Source organism: Nymphalis io, chromosome Z (assembly GCF_905147045.1).
Source record: "Nymphalis io chromosome Z, ilAglIoxx1.1, whole genome shotgun sequence".
NCBI lineage: Eukaryota > Metazoa > Arthropoda > Insecta > Lepidoptera > Nymphalidae > Nymphalis > Nymphalis io.
Genome location: NC_065918.1, coordinates 17,387,435 through 17,402,865, shown reverse-complemented (window position 1 = coordinate 17,402,865; position 15,431 = coordinate 17,387,435). Strand labels below are relative to the sequence as shown.

The following is a 15,431-nucleotide window of genomic DNA, read 5'->3' as shown; positions in this document are numbered from 1 at the left end:
AGTTTCTTTTTTTTACTTACTTTCAACCAACATAGAAGCACTGAGTTGTGCTTCTCCAGCAGCATTACGCGCTACCACCGTATATACGCCAGCATCTTCAGCACGAACACTAGTAATGTCTAAAGCAACATAGCCGAAATTGTGATAAGCTTGGATTCGATTAGCCGATTTAATTTGCTTTCCATTGAAATACCATTCGACATTCATTGTCAAATCATTTTGTGGCTCTACTCTTGCCTCAAAATGCGCGCTTTGTCCTTCTACAATCTTATTCGTTCCTTTCAAAGGACCAAGGAATCTAGGTTTTTGGGTAATTCTAACATCTTCGTCCGTTCGTCTCGAATACTTACTAGAATCTTCTAAGTACTGAATTTTTTCTAGTCCACCAGGATGCTGTGATTCAGCTATAATATCTTTTCTTGTAACTATAGTCAGATTGGCACTGGTAGCAGCTTGACCAAGTGCATTATAGGCTCGACATGTGTAGTGACCGGCATCATGAATAGTTACAGACTTTATAGTTAAAGCTACATATCCGAAATTGAAGAACGTAGTAATTCGTGAACTAGCTTCAACTGGACGTCCATCTTTTAACCATTCCACTCTAAGTGTGGAGTCGCCTATTGGTTCAAGGCGAGCTTCAAAATGCGCAAAACCGCCTTCTTTTATGTTTATTTGATCTTTGATCGGTGTTTTAAATTCTGGTCTCTGGGTACTATCTGGTATTTCCTGATAGTACTTTTGATGCTGTTGTTGTTGATAAGCTTCCAGCTGCTCAGTCTTCTCTATGTATCTACGTTGTTCAGGTATACCAAGGTCAGCCGTAACCGTACTTCTAGCAGCTACTTGGATCGATGCGGTACTGACAGCTTCGCCTAACCTATTAACAGCTCTCACTGTATACGAACCTGCATCTTCAGCCCGTAGGTGCATGATGTTAAGGGAGACGTAGCCGAAGTTGAAGATTGCTGTGATTCGCGAGCTGGCTGTAATAGACTTGCCATCTTTGTACCATTCGACCCTCATAGTAGGGTCACTAACTGGAGTAAGTTGCGCTTCAAAATGTGCATTCCGGCCTTCTTGTAATTCCCCAAGATCTTGTAATGGTCTTATGAATTGTGGTCTTTGTGATATTTGTTCTTCAATAGACTCCTGATGTTGATATTTGGAGTAGTCTTCTAATTGCTGAATATATTGTAAGCTTTCTGGATGTTGACTTGCTCTTTCAATGGTCGATCTTGGAGTCACTTGCAACATTGCTTTGGTTTCTGCCAACCCAGTAGCACTTACTGCCCGGCATGTATATTCACCACTATCTTGAATATTAAGACTGAGCATGTCTAAAGAAATATATCCGAAACGGAATACTGAAGTAAATCTTGAACCTATAACAAAATAAGTATAACATAATAAAGAACTACTTATACAATTTGAATAAAAAATCTAAATCAAATAAATAGTTTATTCAAGTAGGCTCTTAGAAGCGTCTTTGAATCGTCATCTTACAAGATTATACTAAACGTAAATCTACCCGCGTTTCAGAACGCAGACGCTAAACTAAACTCAGTAGTTGTGATATTTAATAATTAATAATACACAGTCTATTCCAATGACAATAGAAATGACTAAAACTTAATATTTTAATAATGCAAGTGATTTCCTGATAACTCCGCTATATTATGCACTACGAACAGTTCTTCATAAATATACCTCTATTTGTATTACAGCAATATTTCGATTAATTACTTAATTCTATATTAATTTTACTTCCAAAGTTCCGAAAACAGTTTTGCCGACATTCGGGACGGCATTTTTCTATGAACTGACAATGATTATTACGATCTCGACCAAGGACGTTCGCTAAACAAATGGAGAACAAATTAATTTATATAATTCGAAATACATTATTTTAGCTTTGTCTTTGATAAATTTTAGATTTTTTTTAATAGATATATGCTTATTAATTTGTTTGAAATATGTTGTATGAAATATTTGTAAAAAAAAATAGAAAGCTACCTAAACAACGGGCCGTTGACGTGGTTGGTAAATACTTGCCTTTTACGCCGAAGGTTGTGGTTCGATTTCCACCCAGGAGAGACATTTGTGTGCATGAACATGTCTCTTTGTCCTGAGTCTGGGTGTAATTATCTATATAAGTATGTATTTACAAAAGAAAAGTAGTATATGTATATCAGTAGTATATCAGTTGTCTGGTTTTCATAGTAGAAGCTCTGCTTAGTTTGGGATCAGATGGCCGTGTGTGAATAATGTGCCAGGATATTACATCCGGTAAATATATATATATATATATATATATATATATATATATATATATATGTTAACTATATATATATATATATAGTTAACAAGATACTCAAAATATACTCTATATTTTGAGAGCTCAGAAACTGAATCAATTTTATTTTTGTTTAATAATTGTATTTATTTTACCTGCAATCCATATAACATATATATATATATATATATATATATATATATATATATATATATATATATATATATATATGTGTATATTAAAATGAATATAAAATGAAATATAAAAACAATGCAATTTCATTCCTATAAGGCCGAGATGGCCTAGTGGTTAGAACGCGCGAATCTTAACCGATGATCGTGAATCGAAAAAATCGAAAGAACCACTGAATTTTCATATGTTTAAATTTGTGTTTATAATTCATCTCGTGCTTGCGGCGTGGTGGAATAAGCTAGAAATTTTCTCCAAAAAAGGGAGAGCCCCTGTTAAAGTCAAGGCCTGATAGTCGGGTCAGGTTAGTCCATATTTCAATCAAAGAAACTAATTTTACTAAAATTATTTAAACAAACACATCATTCGAAATGTGGACTAAATATCTTTTCTATATAATTCCTTACTTTATCGTTCATTCATTAACCTACTCATTCAGTAATGTCCTCCTCACTAGTCTAACTCCCGTGTCATGTCAATTCAAGGTCAAAGTTGTTTATTCACCTTCTTTCCTTTTCCCATTGGAGCAGACTGTATATAAGGCCCGTGTGTTAATTAAAAACAAGTAATTTAAAATCATACATAATTTAAATGTCTAATGGCAAGGAAACGTGAAACTTAACCGAAATTTGTAATCATCTTCTCGTGCACGGCGACTAAGGAAAATATAGTAAAGAAGCTAATTGTATCGTAAACTTGTCACACGCGTATACGTCTACGTATCAACAGAGCCTGTGTTCTGGAATAGCTCTACAGGTTTACTTTTCGTGTTTACACAGTTATTGTGAACATATATACATAATATTGTTGAAAATATATTGTGTCGAAACTGTAAGTATTGTCTTGAGGTCCAAGATGATAAATAGCTTAAATATCTGCAACGTAATTACTATAAAAATAGCCAAATTTTACTCATCGATCTGTATTCATACGTCAAATAATATATACGCACTTTATTTTAATTTTAGTATAAAAAGGTTACTTACTGGCTTCAATACTTTGTCCATTTTTTAACCACTCAATTCTCATCGTTGGGTCTCCGACCGGTTCTATTCTCGTTTCAAAATGAATTTTACCGCCTTCCATTTGTGTTACACTTTTTAGTGGCACTATGAACTGTGGTGGAGGATAAACGCGGTCTTCTTCACCCGGAGGAACGTATGGTCGTGCTCTTTCCACGTGCCTTAAGTATATCACTTCTGGTCCAGGCGCGGGCCTAAAATGGTTAATAGTAAAATTATATTTCAAGAAAATTAACAAGTATTGAAATTCGGAATAATAGTAAAATATAATACTTACTCTGGCTCAATAATTTTCGTAGGCCGCGGTAAGTGCAGACGTTTTTGCTCAGGTGGGGGCTCTTTTGGTACTTCTACATAAAGCCTCGCCCGAGTGGCTGTGGAGCCTGCGACATTTTGTGCAGTACACTGATACCATGCCGCATCCGACGCCTTGGCTCTAGGTATGTCCAATGTCGAGGCTCCACCTTCGGTATTTATTCGTAGCTCTGGATTGGGTATAATCGGAGCGCCGTCCTTCTGCCATGTGATTCGCGGTGTAGGTGTGCCGACTGTTCGCGCTTTCAGTATAACAGGTTCTCCTTCTCTCACGTTCAAAGTACTAAAACGTTCAACAAATTTCGGAGCTACCACTTGCTCTTTTTCTATTACGTTCAATCGGCATTGAAAAGATGTTTCTCCACTTTTGTTTCGTGCTACACAAGTTATCACACCGCTATCACTAAGGTCAACATTCGTAATCATAAGCGCATGATTACCAGATTCGTTTACTAAAATCTTATGATTATAATCGTCTCGAATTTGTTTCTCGTTAATGAACCACGTGACTTCTGGATAAGGTCTGCCTGTGACGCGGCAATCGAATCGCGTCATTTTTCCCTCAGTTACATCACGGTCTTGGCAGACTTTTACAAATTGCGGAGCAAGGGCTTTTTCACTTACTTCTATTCTTTCAGTCTCTACTTGTTGAGTATCAATTACATACTGTGACTTTTGGTCTTGTCCGTATGTTTCTTGAGGAGATTCTACAGCAAGGTACGCAGAAGTAACAATACATCCATTGGGGTTTTCAGCTAAAAGAGTGTAGTGACCAGAATCAGACTTTTGCGTATTTCTTATTCTAAGGATCGTTTGATTATTTGTATTTATAATGTTATGTTTGTTTGAGTTAACTATTCTCTGGCCATTTTTAAACCACGTTACACGAGGTCGAGGATTACCCGACACTTGCACTTGAAACTGTGCATCGGCACCTTCCTGTAGTTTAGAATTCCTAGGTTTTTGAAATATTTTTGGTGGCGACACTGGTCCCAAAGATTTGTCAACTTCTGTGTTTATATGAATATCAGTTTCACCAATGAATCTCTTAGTAATCGTTTCTCTAAAAGAAACTTCTCTCAATAGTCTATATTCAAAAGTGTCAACCTTGAAATCTTCTGTAGATGAAATATCGGAACCATTTGTATAAGCGTACCTGTGAGATTGACGAGACTGTTCGGTTGAATATTCTTGTGTTCCATAAGATTTGTGCTCAACGCTTTCACTAACATGCTTGTAGCTTTGCTGCTGTGAAGCTTGATGGGTGGTCACTGGTACACCTTCGGGTTGAATATAAACTGAACAAATCGCTTCACCATATTGGTTTCGCGCTGTGCATGTGTATTCTCCTTCATCACCAGGTCCTATCTGTTTAATGAGCAGAGATACATCGCCAGTTTGCTCATTGTAACTCATGCTGTATTTGTTGCATTCTACCAACGGTGCCTTCTTTCTGGTCCATGACACAACAGGCGTTGGGTTTCCTCTAAGTTTTCCTTCAAATTTAGCGTTGCCACCTTGCGCAAATCTTGCATTCTTAAATATCTGCTCGAAAATCGGTGGAGATAAATCTCCAGGTCTTCCTGAAGTGATCGGTATGCGTTCGCCACCAGCACTTTCAACTGTAACAATTAAATAATTCTTTAAGCAAATCAAAATGGCTATTTCAAAATGTATTTAAAATATATCACGTGACATTGTTAACTTAAAATCTAAAATAATCGTTAAACCACATTAATATTAAAATTATTCAATTTATTGATTAAGAGCTGTTGTAATCAAATCTGCATAATCTGGAGATAGCCTGACCGCACTCTGGTATAAAATCTATGTTTCTCGGATACGAGTGAGTCAGCGGTGACGAGGCGAACGAGCTCTTTTCGCGCGTCTATTTTCGTATACAACACTCGGATCTTATTACGAACTCCATTTCAGTACACAAGTACACTCATTACGAACATATTTGCATCATGTATTCAAAAATATAATTTTGAATTTAACAATTTTATTATTCAATTCAAAATTTTACGAATCGAGGGTTTTATTTCATATGAGTACAACGCTCCTCGTGTTCAACGGGTAAACTGTAAAAAGTTAAGGTTTTGTAAGAAGACGATACTGGCCAACAACAGATTTATAAACTTATATTTGTTTACTTAAATTGCAAACACCTCTCATAATCATATGAGATGTATATTATTCTGCTATATACATTATCGTCTATTCGAATATGCAATTTACAAACAGTACTTATTAGTGAATTTTTCACGTAGTCCTACGACCGGTCATCGGTCGGTCAGTGTACATACTCATAAAACGAGCAACCGGTTGCGCGGCCGTGGCCCGTCAATTTACGATACACGTATCTTATTAATTTATTAGAATACAATTTTTTTTGACAACTGTAAATTCGTTACCGGATGTTTTTCATTAAAGGAATTACAAAAGATATACGAATAAATATTTATGTAAGGGATCGCTCTTAAATATAATTCGTTTATAAAAAAATAATTCAGTTTTATTCTTTATATTTATATTAGGACATAAACGTTGCTTATGTCAGATAGCCCTTTCCACAAGGCTTTTTTGGAACGATATTAATACAACTAATCACTCGATAATATTCTAAGGTCGAGGTCACGGGTTGCATCCACCCAGAGCCTGGCAATGAGACTTTCTGACTTCATCAATATTCAGTACATGTTAACTTAATTTATTATGCTTTACTAGAAGCTAACAGTGTAAGCGGAGTATAAGTTGAAATACCCGATTTTAACAAATGTTGTGTGTGCGCCGATACTAGCTAGGTAAAGCTAGGCAATAAGAAAAATTGAAAATATCCTAAAAAAATTTGAACATTTTTTTGCAATATTACAACTGATACAGTGTAATATGATGTCGAAGAAATCCAGCGTTTTCTGTGCCAATCGACAGAGAGATTACGTGCACGTATTCCTATGAACAGTAAAATACTTTATAAAATGTTACATAATACTTTTGTATCGCTAATTCTTTTCAAAAATTTAATATTTATATATTTCTGTATGTAAAGGTTCGGCGTCCGTATATGAATTTGAATTAAGTCTATTTTAAAAATCATAGATTAACGATAAATAATACGCATCGCGTAAGTCGCCCAGAGTGTTCCTAAAGTTATAAGATTTGATTCGCCGCGGCAGCTGCTCGGCAGCATGAACACAGCCAACGGGGAATTTACAAAGCTTTAAGTAAGTCGAGCTATTTGGACGGCTCAGTCAGTCAAGAAGTGGGCGTCAGTTGGCTCCCGCCCAAGATACGTCAGTGTTATGAAATAACACGCTTAAACATGTTTTTTCTATAAATATTTTTGTATTTTCTAACGGCAGCTTTAAAAAAAATATATTCTACTATTTATATGCAATTTATGTAAAGAGTAAAAAAAACAATGTTTTAACAGAACCGATATAACACTGGGAGATAACAGATGATACGCACCCCCCCCCCCCCCGCCCGGACGTAACGATGAAGAAGAATCTTGCGAGAAAGTCTGGTCAGGACTCTTAAAGTCACACAACATGTCATTCGACTCAAGGCTAGCAGTTTAGGGGATTGCGCTCCAAATAATTATTATTACATACAGATGTATTTTATATATAATAATCTTTTAGGGCTTGGTACCATGTTTTATAAGTATTATAATCAAATGAAATGCGCACTTTCCTAATAAACGTTCACAGACACGTAATCTGTGATACAATACGAACACGAGCCATACGGAACGAAGACGACTTTGAATATGTTCAAAGAGAACGGTACATTTCGAATCACCAACCATGAAATTAAAAACATTTGGTACAAAACTTAATGACTTTTAACAAAAAATATGTTAAAATTCTTTCAATGTGTAACAATTTTGCATTATACAGACTGCAGACGCAATCAGCAAATCGGGCATCCGTTATTAATATGACCACTATCCGAACTACCAGGCATATAAGATCGCTATTGCGATAATTATAAAGTGTATTAGGAAGTTAATTAGAATGGTGATAAGCCCTTGATGTATCTTACCCTTGATGTACTCCAGTAGGTCCTCCAGTAGGTCCTCCAGAGGGTCCTCCAGAGGGTCCTCCAGAGGGTCCTCCAGAGGGTCCTCCAGAGGGTCCTCCAGAGGGTCCTCCAGAGGGTCTCACTAGTCGGACATCAAACACTACTGAATGACTTATAGCGAGAATGTCAAAAGATAAACTTCGATATTTTTCAATAATATTGCCATTTAATAATTATATATTTAAGTGTTGACTTAATAGTTTGTTTTTTGTTTCGTTTCAATAAGGTAGGTGGAATGGAAAATTGGTGTTCTGATGGTAAGTGATCATCACCAACCGTAGACTATTGGCACTATAAGAAATATTGACCATCCCTTGCAAAGACCTCGCCACGAACCTTGGGAACTAAGATGGTATGTCTCTTGTGCCTCTAGATATACTGGCCAACCACCCTTCAAACACCAAACACAACGCTGCTAAGTATTGCTGATGAGCGGTAGTATATGATTTTTACTTATATGAGACAACCACCCACTCGGGTGGTAGCGCCCCACACGGGCTGGCACGACTCCGCACCTCCAAGTGATGGTTACAGATTCCATCCGTTGAAGCAGATCGTAGCAGAACTAAGATACGAGAATATAAAAGGTATGACGACACTCAAATAAAACGGATTTGAATTACTTTTCAGCCTTTGCCCGGTACTTATAGACGTTCTCGCTCCATTTCCAACAAGTTTCGCATTTAACGAGTTTAGTTAAAACACTTTACCGTAATACTGCAGTGTTTATTACTGCGTGTTTGTTGTTGAAGCGTCCTAGTGTCTAGGCATAGTAACGCGCGCTGCCGCTCAGAGCGCAGCCGCCGGGTCGACCCGCTCGGAGCATATGGTCACTGGGCCTCTACTCCTATGAATCATAACGGTCGTGCAGTAAATTGATTCAAGGTTCCTTTTATGGCGTGAAATTATTAATTATTTTCTAGGCCTTATTTGAAATTTTGCAATGTATTCAAATTCGTTTCGTATTGATATACGTAGGTAATATCGGAAGTAGTATCGTTGTATCGCACGCAGTCTTTATTTCACTCGGTTGTTTATTTTCTGATTATATGAAATTTACTAAAACTCCACCGCGATAAATGAACTGAGTAACTAAATCCGCCACAACATCAAATTATTTCGCGAGGCGCGTAATCGAATCAATGCACGGACGTATTTACCATTTATTATTTAGGACCAATTTCGTGACGAGCTCACTCGGGGGCTTTCATGTATATTTGAAGCCTCGTCGTACGACGCGCTTTTAATTATAATGTAAATATAATTATGAATGCAATGATCAAAAATAAAATATCATATATTTTATTAAAGAAACTGAAATAATAATATCGCATTAATTTGTACAAACCGTTAAGTATGTAGTCTCGGTAATTATATCAAGTTATGAAAAGGACGCACGTAACAAAACAAGGACTAGAAAATACTACGGAATGCTTATTCTCAATACATTCAAGTTTAGGATAATTCTTACGTCATTTGCAATATAAGTTCGTGTAAGACCTCCGAGATATTGAAATTAGACTGCCGACTTCCTTTTTGTGTCAAGTATATTTTTAAATGTATCGTCTTTATAATTCCATATAAAAGATAACATCAAGAGGAGTAACAAAGTAGGTACCGGGGCTTGATATCGATCCTATCTGAATAATTAATTATTTTTAATTAATAAAATTATTTGTCTTCTCCTAAGGGGCGAGACTTGTACATAAAGGTTAAGTGAAAAAACGTTGAACTTTTTCTTAATCACTGTAGTTTGTACTTTTTTCGCGAACAGTTAATGTCTTGCCCTTTTTCAACATAACAGTTCAGGTACTTCGAAAATATAACGGTTTTAGTCTTACAATCCATTCAAACGGTGCGGCACAGCTCGTATTAAATAAATATACACGTAGTTATACATCACAGAGATAACCACCAACACAGTTGCGTATAATTCACTTTAACGGGGACGGAAATCTCGGTAAGCACTTGATGACTTACGGTATCTGCTCGATGTATCGAATGATCTGTTCCGCTGCGAGCGGTACCCTGACTTTTTAACAGCACAACTTTATTACTTATGTTACTGCAAAATAACCTTAAAAAAACTGTTGTATGTGTTTCAAATCATTAAGTAATTCCGTAAGACTTTAGCGGTGACGTCGTACGCAGTACCTACGCGTCACATCGTCTGCGTTATCTCGTCCGACACCGGCTGCAACTAATGGTAAAGAACTACAAAGTCGTATATTCGAGCTCCTATTATTTTTTCGTTAGCTTGAAGTATGATCACGAAAAACAAATATTTGAATAGCTAGAACTAGCACAATGATGGCTAATAAATATTGTGAAGAGATGTTTCTTGTAACGCAAACTTGGAGATCATAAAAATGTCCAGTCCGCCATTCATAATGATACATAATATTTCATCATTCACACAATCTTATAAAGTATAGACGCGCAATTGGTAGTTTATCCGTAACGTGTTTATATATCTTAATTTAAAAATACTGAAAGTTAAAACGGTATGCTGCCAGGTAAACAATACCTACCTATAAATGTCGCGCTACAAAATGTTGCAGTGGTCTCGATGAAAATTATTCAGAGCACACACTTTTAATTATTTTTGTTTAAGTTTCGTTCGCGCCGAAAGAACGCCATACGTCTTTCAAAACAAACACAATAAATACAACCGAAGTGAACAGCGATGAGGTCAAACTACGCGAGCGCCGAGCGGTTTACAAACATCGTGTCGCTAAAATAATATCTCTTTAATGTTATAATTTTACAGCAAAATGTATGAATGAATATTTTAAATAAAAAAATGCAAAAAAAGCCATTCGCAAATTGAATATCTGTTCGATTAACAGATTTTTGTTAGATTTTGTTCGTCATCGTCACAAGACACGTCGTAGTTTCATTAAGATTACCCAACAAGCGCTCGTGACAAAACCCAATCTTTATTAGACATTCATGGGGTCAATCACCGAAGTGCACGATATCAAATGTTTATACCAGTTTTGAATTGAGGAAGTTGTTAAAACATAATTAATCTCTTATTATCACCTGCTAAACTGTTTCACGTGGTATCGTATCGTTACTATTTATTCGTCTAAAGCTATCCTATATAGTTTTATAACAACAGGGTGGTCGTCTTCTAATTGAATGCGTCTTGATATTTCATTTGAAACTTCGATACCTACGATGATTAAAATTACAGAGACAGTAAAATTGGAAACCAGACTTATAAATTAAAAAAAAAGTATATAGCCTCTCCCAACCTCTCCAAAGTATATAATATTGTGTTGTCATTTGAATTTCAAATCTATCTAATTCACTTAAAAATTGGCTTGTAAATAAATGTTGGTATTTTATCTACCTACATTTATTTACATACCGATTTATCTGAATACCTACATACGTTAACGTTAAGGATGTAATAAAATAATTCGTAAGAATTACTAGGTGGTAGGGCTCTGTGCGGGCGTCTAGGTATGTACCACCCACTTATCAGATTTTCCTCCGCTAAACTGCAGTACATAGTATTATAGCGTTCCGGTTTGAAGGGTGAGAGCAAGTGAAACAGTGCCGCCTCGTTATCACGCTCAGAGCTTGTCGTCGCCTTGATATTCGGGATAAACGGACGCGGAGCTGAAGTATGCGATGTTACCGGAATGTTTTGTGTGACAGCTTTTGACTTTCGCTTTCGACGCACGCTAGCACGCCTGGGCTGCCTACCTTCATCGGACAAGCTATCGACGTCTCGTCTAGATCTCGATACCCCTAACCCGTAACTGTAGACGATCTGAAGTTTACAGCATTTCTATTGACCGCAATGTACTATTACTATTATCTATATACATTATATTAGACCGAATATCAATTGCAATAATAGGAAAACAATATAACGTTGCAATAAAATTTAATATCTTTGTAATTATAAGTGGGTTAATTAGTTTATTAAATTGTATAACTAAATATAAAGGTAAGGTGTAGATGCGAGACACGACTCTATCTGAAGACGAGGCGGGCGCAAGCACCGCGACGGGCTACAGTTAATACGTTACGTTATAATGAACGAGCGCCTCGTTCCGGCGCGCGGAGCCATGCTATATGCGCCTGCGCACATCAGTTACGAGCGCGGGTCAACCCGGGACTTTTGATAGTCATCGTCATTAACCCTGTTCTTCTAATGCTCTTTAATTTTTTGCCTCGAACTTATCTCCATGACAGTTATTTATAAAAGTAGATACCTATCTCGACTAAATCGTTTGATCTAAGTATGAGTAAATGTAAATGTTTGAATGAATTGTGTGCTTTTGTGGTATATCTATATTGGTTTAAGATATTAGGTTACATGAGCAGATGAATGTGAAAGTTGTAAGCCATGTGATTATGATGTTTAATTGTAAATTATTAACTAAATTGCTTTGCGATAATATTAGAACGCAAGCGCATATATTGTTCGACAAATAGTATTTTAAACGATGTCTTTATAATATAACCTTCTTGCACCAAATTTGTACAAGTTGCCAGTTCGCAACAACACGGGCGATATTCATTTAAAATACCATTTCTCACAAAAAATTATAATAACAGCTCGTAAATTTAAGAATTTTGGTCTAATAAATAAAATAGAAAATATCTTAAATGTTAAACGCTTAGCTGGAATTTACACAATGCATAGAACTACGCTGTCACGACTTAATATGTTTCAGTAAATAAATAACTTAAAATTCAATATGAACATTAAACTGATATAATATTTATTCCATCAGGTCAATTTCACTAAAAGAAAACTAAAGACATTTCGCCGACTTTTTCCTTGTTGGAAAACAAAACTTGCTATTATATTATGTTTCCCACTGCACGATGAAATAGAAAACAGATAATTAGCAATCGAGAACAAAAACGGTAAACGTCACGCCTGCGCATACTCCGTCATCGGATGTGTTGTATGCAAGTGATATTACTTTATTTTTTACTAAATTTTTCGCTTCAGTGAACGACACATTTGAATAATACTTAAATTAAAATGTCGTAATGACTAAAGTGTATTATTTGCTAGAGCACTTTCTACAACGGATATAATTAATTTTAGTGTCGTTTTTGATATTATATGTAAATAAGATTATTTTTATCATCATATGTGTATTTCGTATATAAAAAAAACAGTCAATTTGGTTCTGTAAAGTGTAACGTGTGTGCGGGAAGCACTCGTAAACGACTCGACGTAAACCTACTTTTTATTTGAATCACTTTCCTATAAAACCGATCGTTGCCGAATACATTATACAACACGATGCCGGGTACCATCACACGGTACGCGAGTGAGTCACGCATGCCTCCACTGTTTACTATTTTCATAACACAACAAAATCTTAGTTTGAACAAGTGCTGCTTAACGGCGCAGAATCGCTATGCGTTGGTCTCGTCTTCTTATCTAATATTTTGACGTATAAACGCTTACGGGATTCGAATGATTGGATCCTGATAACGTTGCTTATCCTTGCATCGTTATACGTTATACGGCTTGTTTTCATGTTGTCTGAACTCTGAAGAGTTTGGAGTACCTAATGAAGTTTTTTAAGCTCGTGCTTGAGCTGTTTCTAATTGTAATTTCTCCTATACATAATCGTATCCATGCTCTTCGAGAGAGACAGAGGTTCTGTTTACATTTTTTGTGTTCTCTCATTACCTACACGCAAACGCGCACACGCTGATACGATCGATCTCGTTTTTTTTTAATGACACGCTTAATCAAACTGTTCTTATTTATCAGAAGGTTTGCTAAATAACTTTCCGATTCGTTTCTTAGGACATATATAATTATTAAACCATCATAACCGTTCTCGTTTTATTATTTCAATTTGACCGAAACGTATCAAAACGAGTCTGTTCTCACTGACTCTGTTGCCGAGTTCGGTATATCAGTAAACGTGCGCAGCCTTGTCGCAACAAGTCGACGTTTTCATGTTAAGGAAAAATGACCCTTGAATGGATACATACTTATTTGCTCTGAGCCTTATATGGGCGTGACATTGCGCCATAAAAGTAAACAAGTTTTAATGTATGAATTCGCACTGCAACCTTAACAGAGTGACGGGAGAAGTCACGCGGCGGTCATATCGTTCGGTTCGCCATTTACGATTTAAATATTGCATAAAGACTCCGATCGGGGTCGCTCCAGCCTCGGAGGCACCGCGCCACGCCGCGTAAATTCATCGCTTCACCGTCAATCGTTATAATGAAGCAATTCGCTTACGGCTCTTATTTGAAATCGAAGATAGGCCGGAGACAGTGAGTTCATTCCCCGAAATGTACAAAATATGCGAGCGGGAGCGCATTCCTGCGCCCCGGCTCTAGGCACGCGGCCCGCGCCCACGCGCGCCCCAGAATAGCCGCACTAACTCGCTCAGTGGAAAAGCGCTATGCACAAATAGTCCCTGTCGTCTTCGGTTTCTTCCTGCTGGACGTGTTACTTAAAATAAAGAAACCAAAGACATACGCGGGCCGGTCGCAGCGGCCGCTCACACATCCGAACGAGGACCGAGCCTCGGCTTCGACCGGCGTGTGACATTTATGATATAACTTTAACTTTTATAAGTAGAAAATACACAGAATATAATGGAGGTCGCGATGGCAATGTCAGGTCTAAGCATACGATGTCAGCAGTTGTGTTAGAAGCGACATGATGTTAGGAGATCGTCGAGCTGGACTGACCTTGCTGTGAAAGCATCTGGTGTGTGTAGTGCTGCTCGGTGCGCTGCACGCGCTCCTGCTGCTGCACGACTTGCTCGCGCCGCTCGGAGTGCTGCTGCACGCGCTGCTCGCTGCGCTGCTCGGAGCGCTGCTCCGACCACCTGGACTGTTTCTCCATCACGCCGCCTCAGCAGCACAACGCACGAAAAAACTCTCACTCGACGCTATTAGTCCTTATCGTATGGGAGCGATTGCTTCGGCACTCGCCTAATAAAAAAAAAAATACGCCACTGCGATAAACTTATACTAGTCCACGGGTTCATTTAGCAGAAGTCAAGTCATTATAACCCAAGTCCAACAACCAAGACGTCGGTCGATTGCGAATAGTTAGCGGATAGTGCGGAGCGGCTGAGCGGGCGCTGCGCCGGCGGCGGCGCTGCGAGGGCGATGCGGGCGGTGCGGGGGCGGCGGGCGGTGCGACCGAAATACGACGGGTTATTTCGAGCAGCGCGCGCTCCCGCGTGCCTCCTCCACGCGCCCCGCGCCCGCGCCCCCAACGTGCAACACCAATAACAAATAAGAAACAATATAAATCCTTAAAAATATTACTAATATGTACATTAATTATTTAACTACTAAAAAGTTCTCTCCATACTGACTTGGCATTCGCATTTAAACACGGAGTAGCAAAGCAAAGTTGTCGCCGAGCTAGTTGGTTGGTACTCCCGAAGACTCGATAAACTACGGTAAAAAAATGATTACCTTCGAAGGTGCGCAGATTTATAACAAATTACCTCCAATAATAAAAAATTGTAACTCAATGCAAATGTTTAAATCCA

At 37.6% G+C, this 15,431-nt stretch overlaps 1 protein-coding gene across 1 annotated transcript in view; it reads right to left on the bottom strand.

Moving 5' to 3' along the window:
• The window catches only part of LOC126780253 (titin), a 93,364-nt gene extending 78,367 nt beyond the window's left edge, over positions 1-14,997 (bottom strand). The window contains exons 1-4 of the mRNA XM_050504562.1: positions 14,614-14,997; positions 3,785-5,444; positions 3,472-3,701; positions 21-1,385 (exon numbers count right to left, since the gene is read on the bottom strand). Of these exons, the coding sequence (XP_050360519.1) occupies positions 21-1,385; positions 3,472-3,701; positions 3,785-5,444; positions 14,614-14,770 (3,412 nt within the window). The 5' untranslated portion in view covers positions 14,771-14,997. The remainder of the gene's footprint in view (positions 1-20; positions 1,386-3,471; positions 3,702-3,784; positions 5,445-14,613) is intronic.
• Between the last annotated feature and the right edge of the window lie 434 nt (positions 14,998-15,431).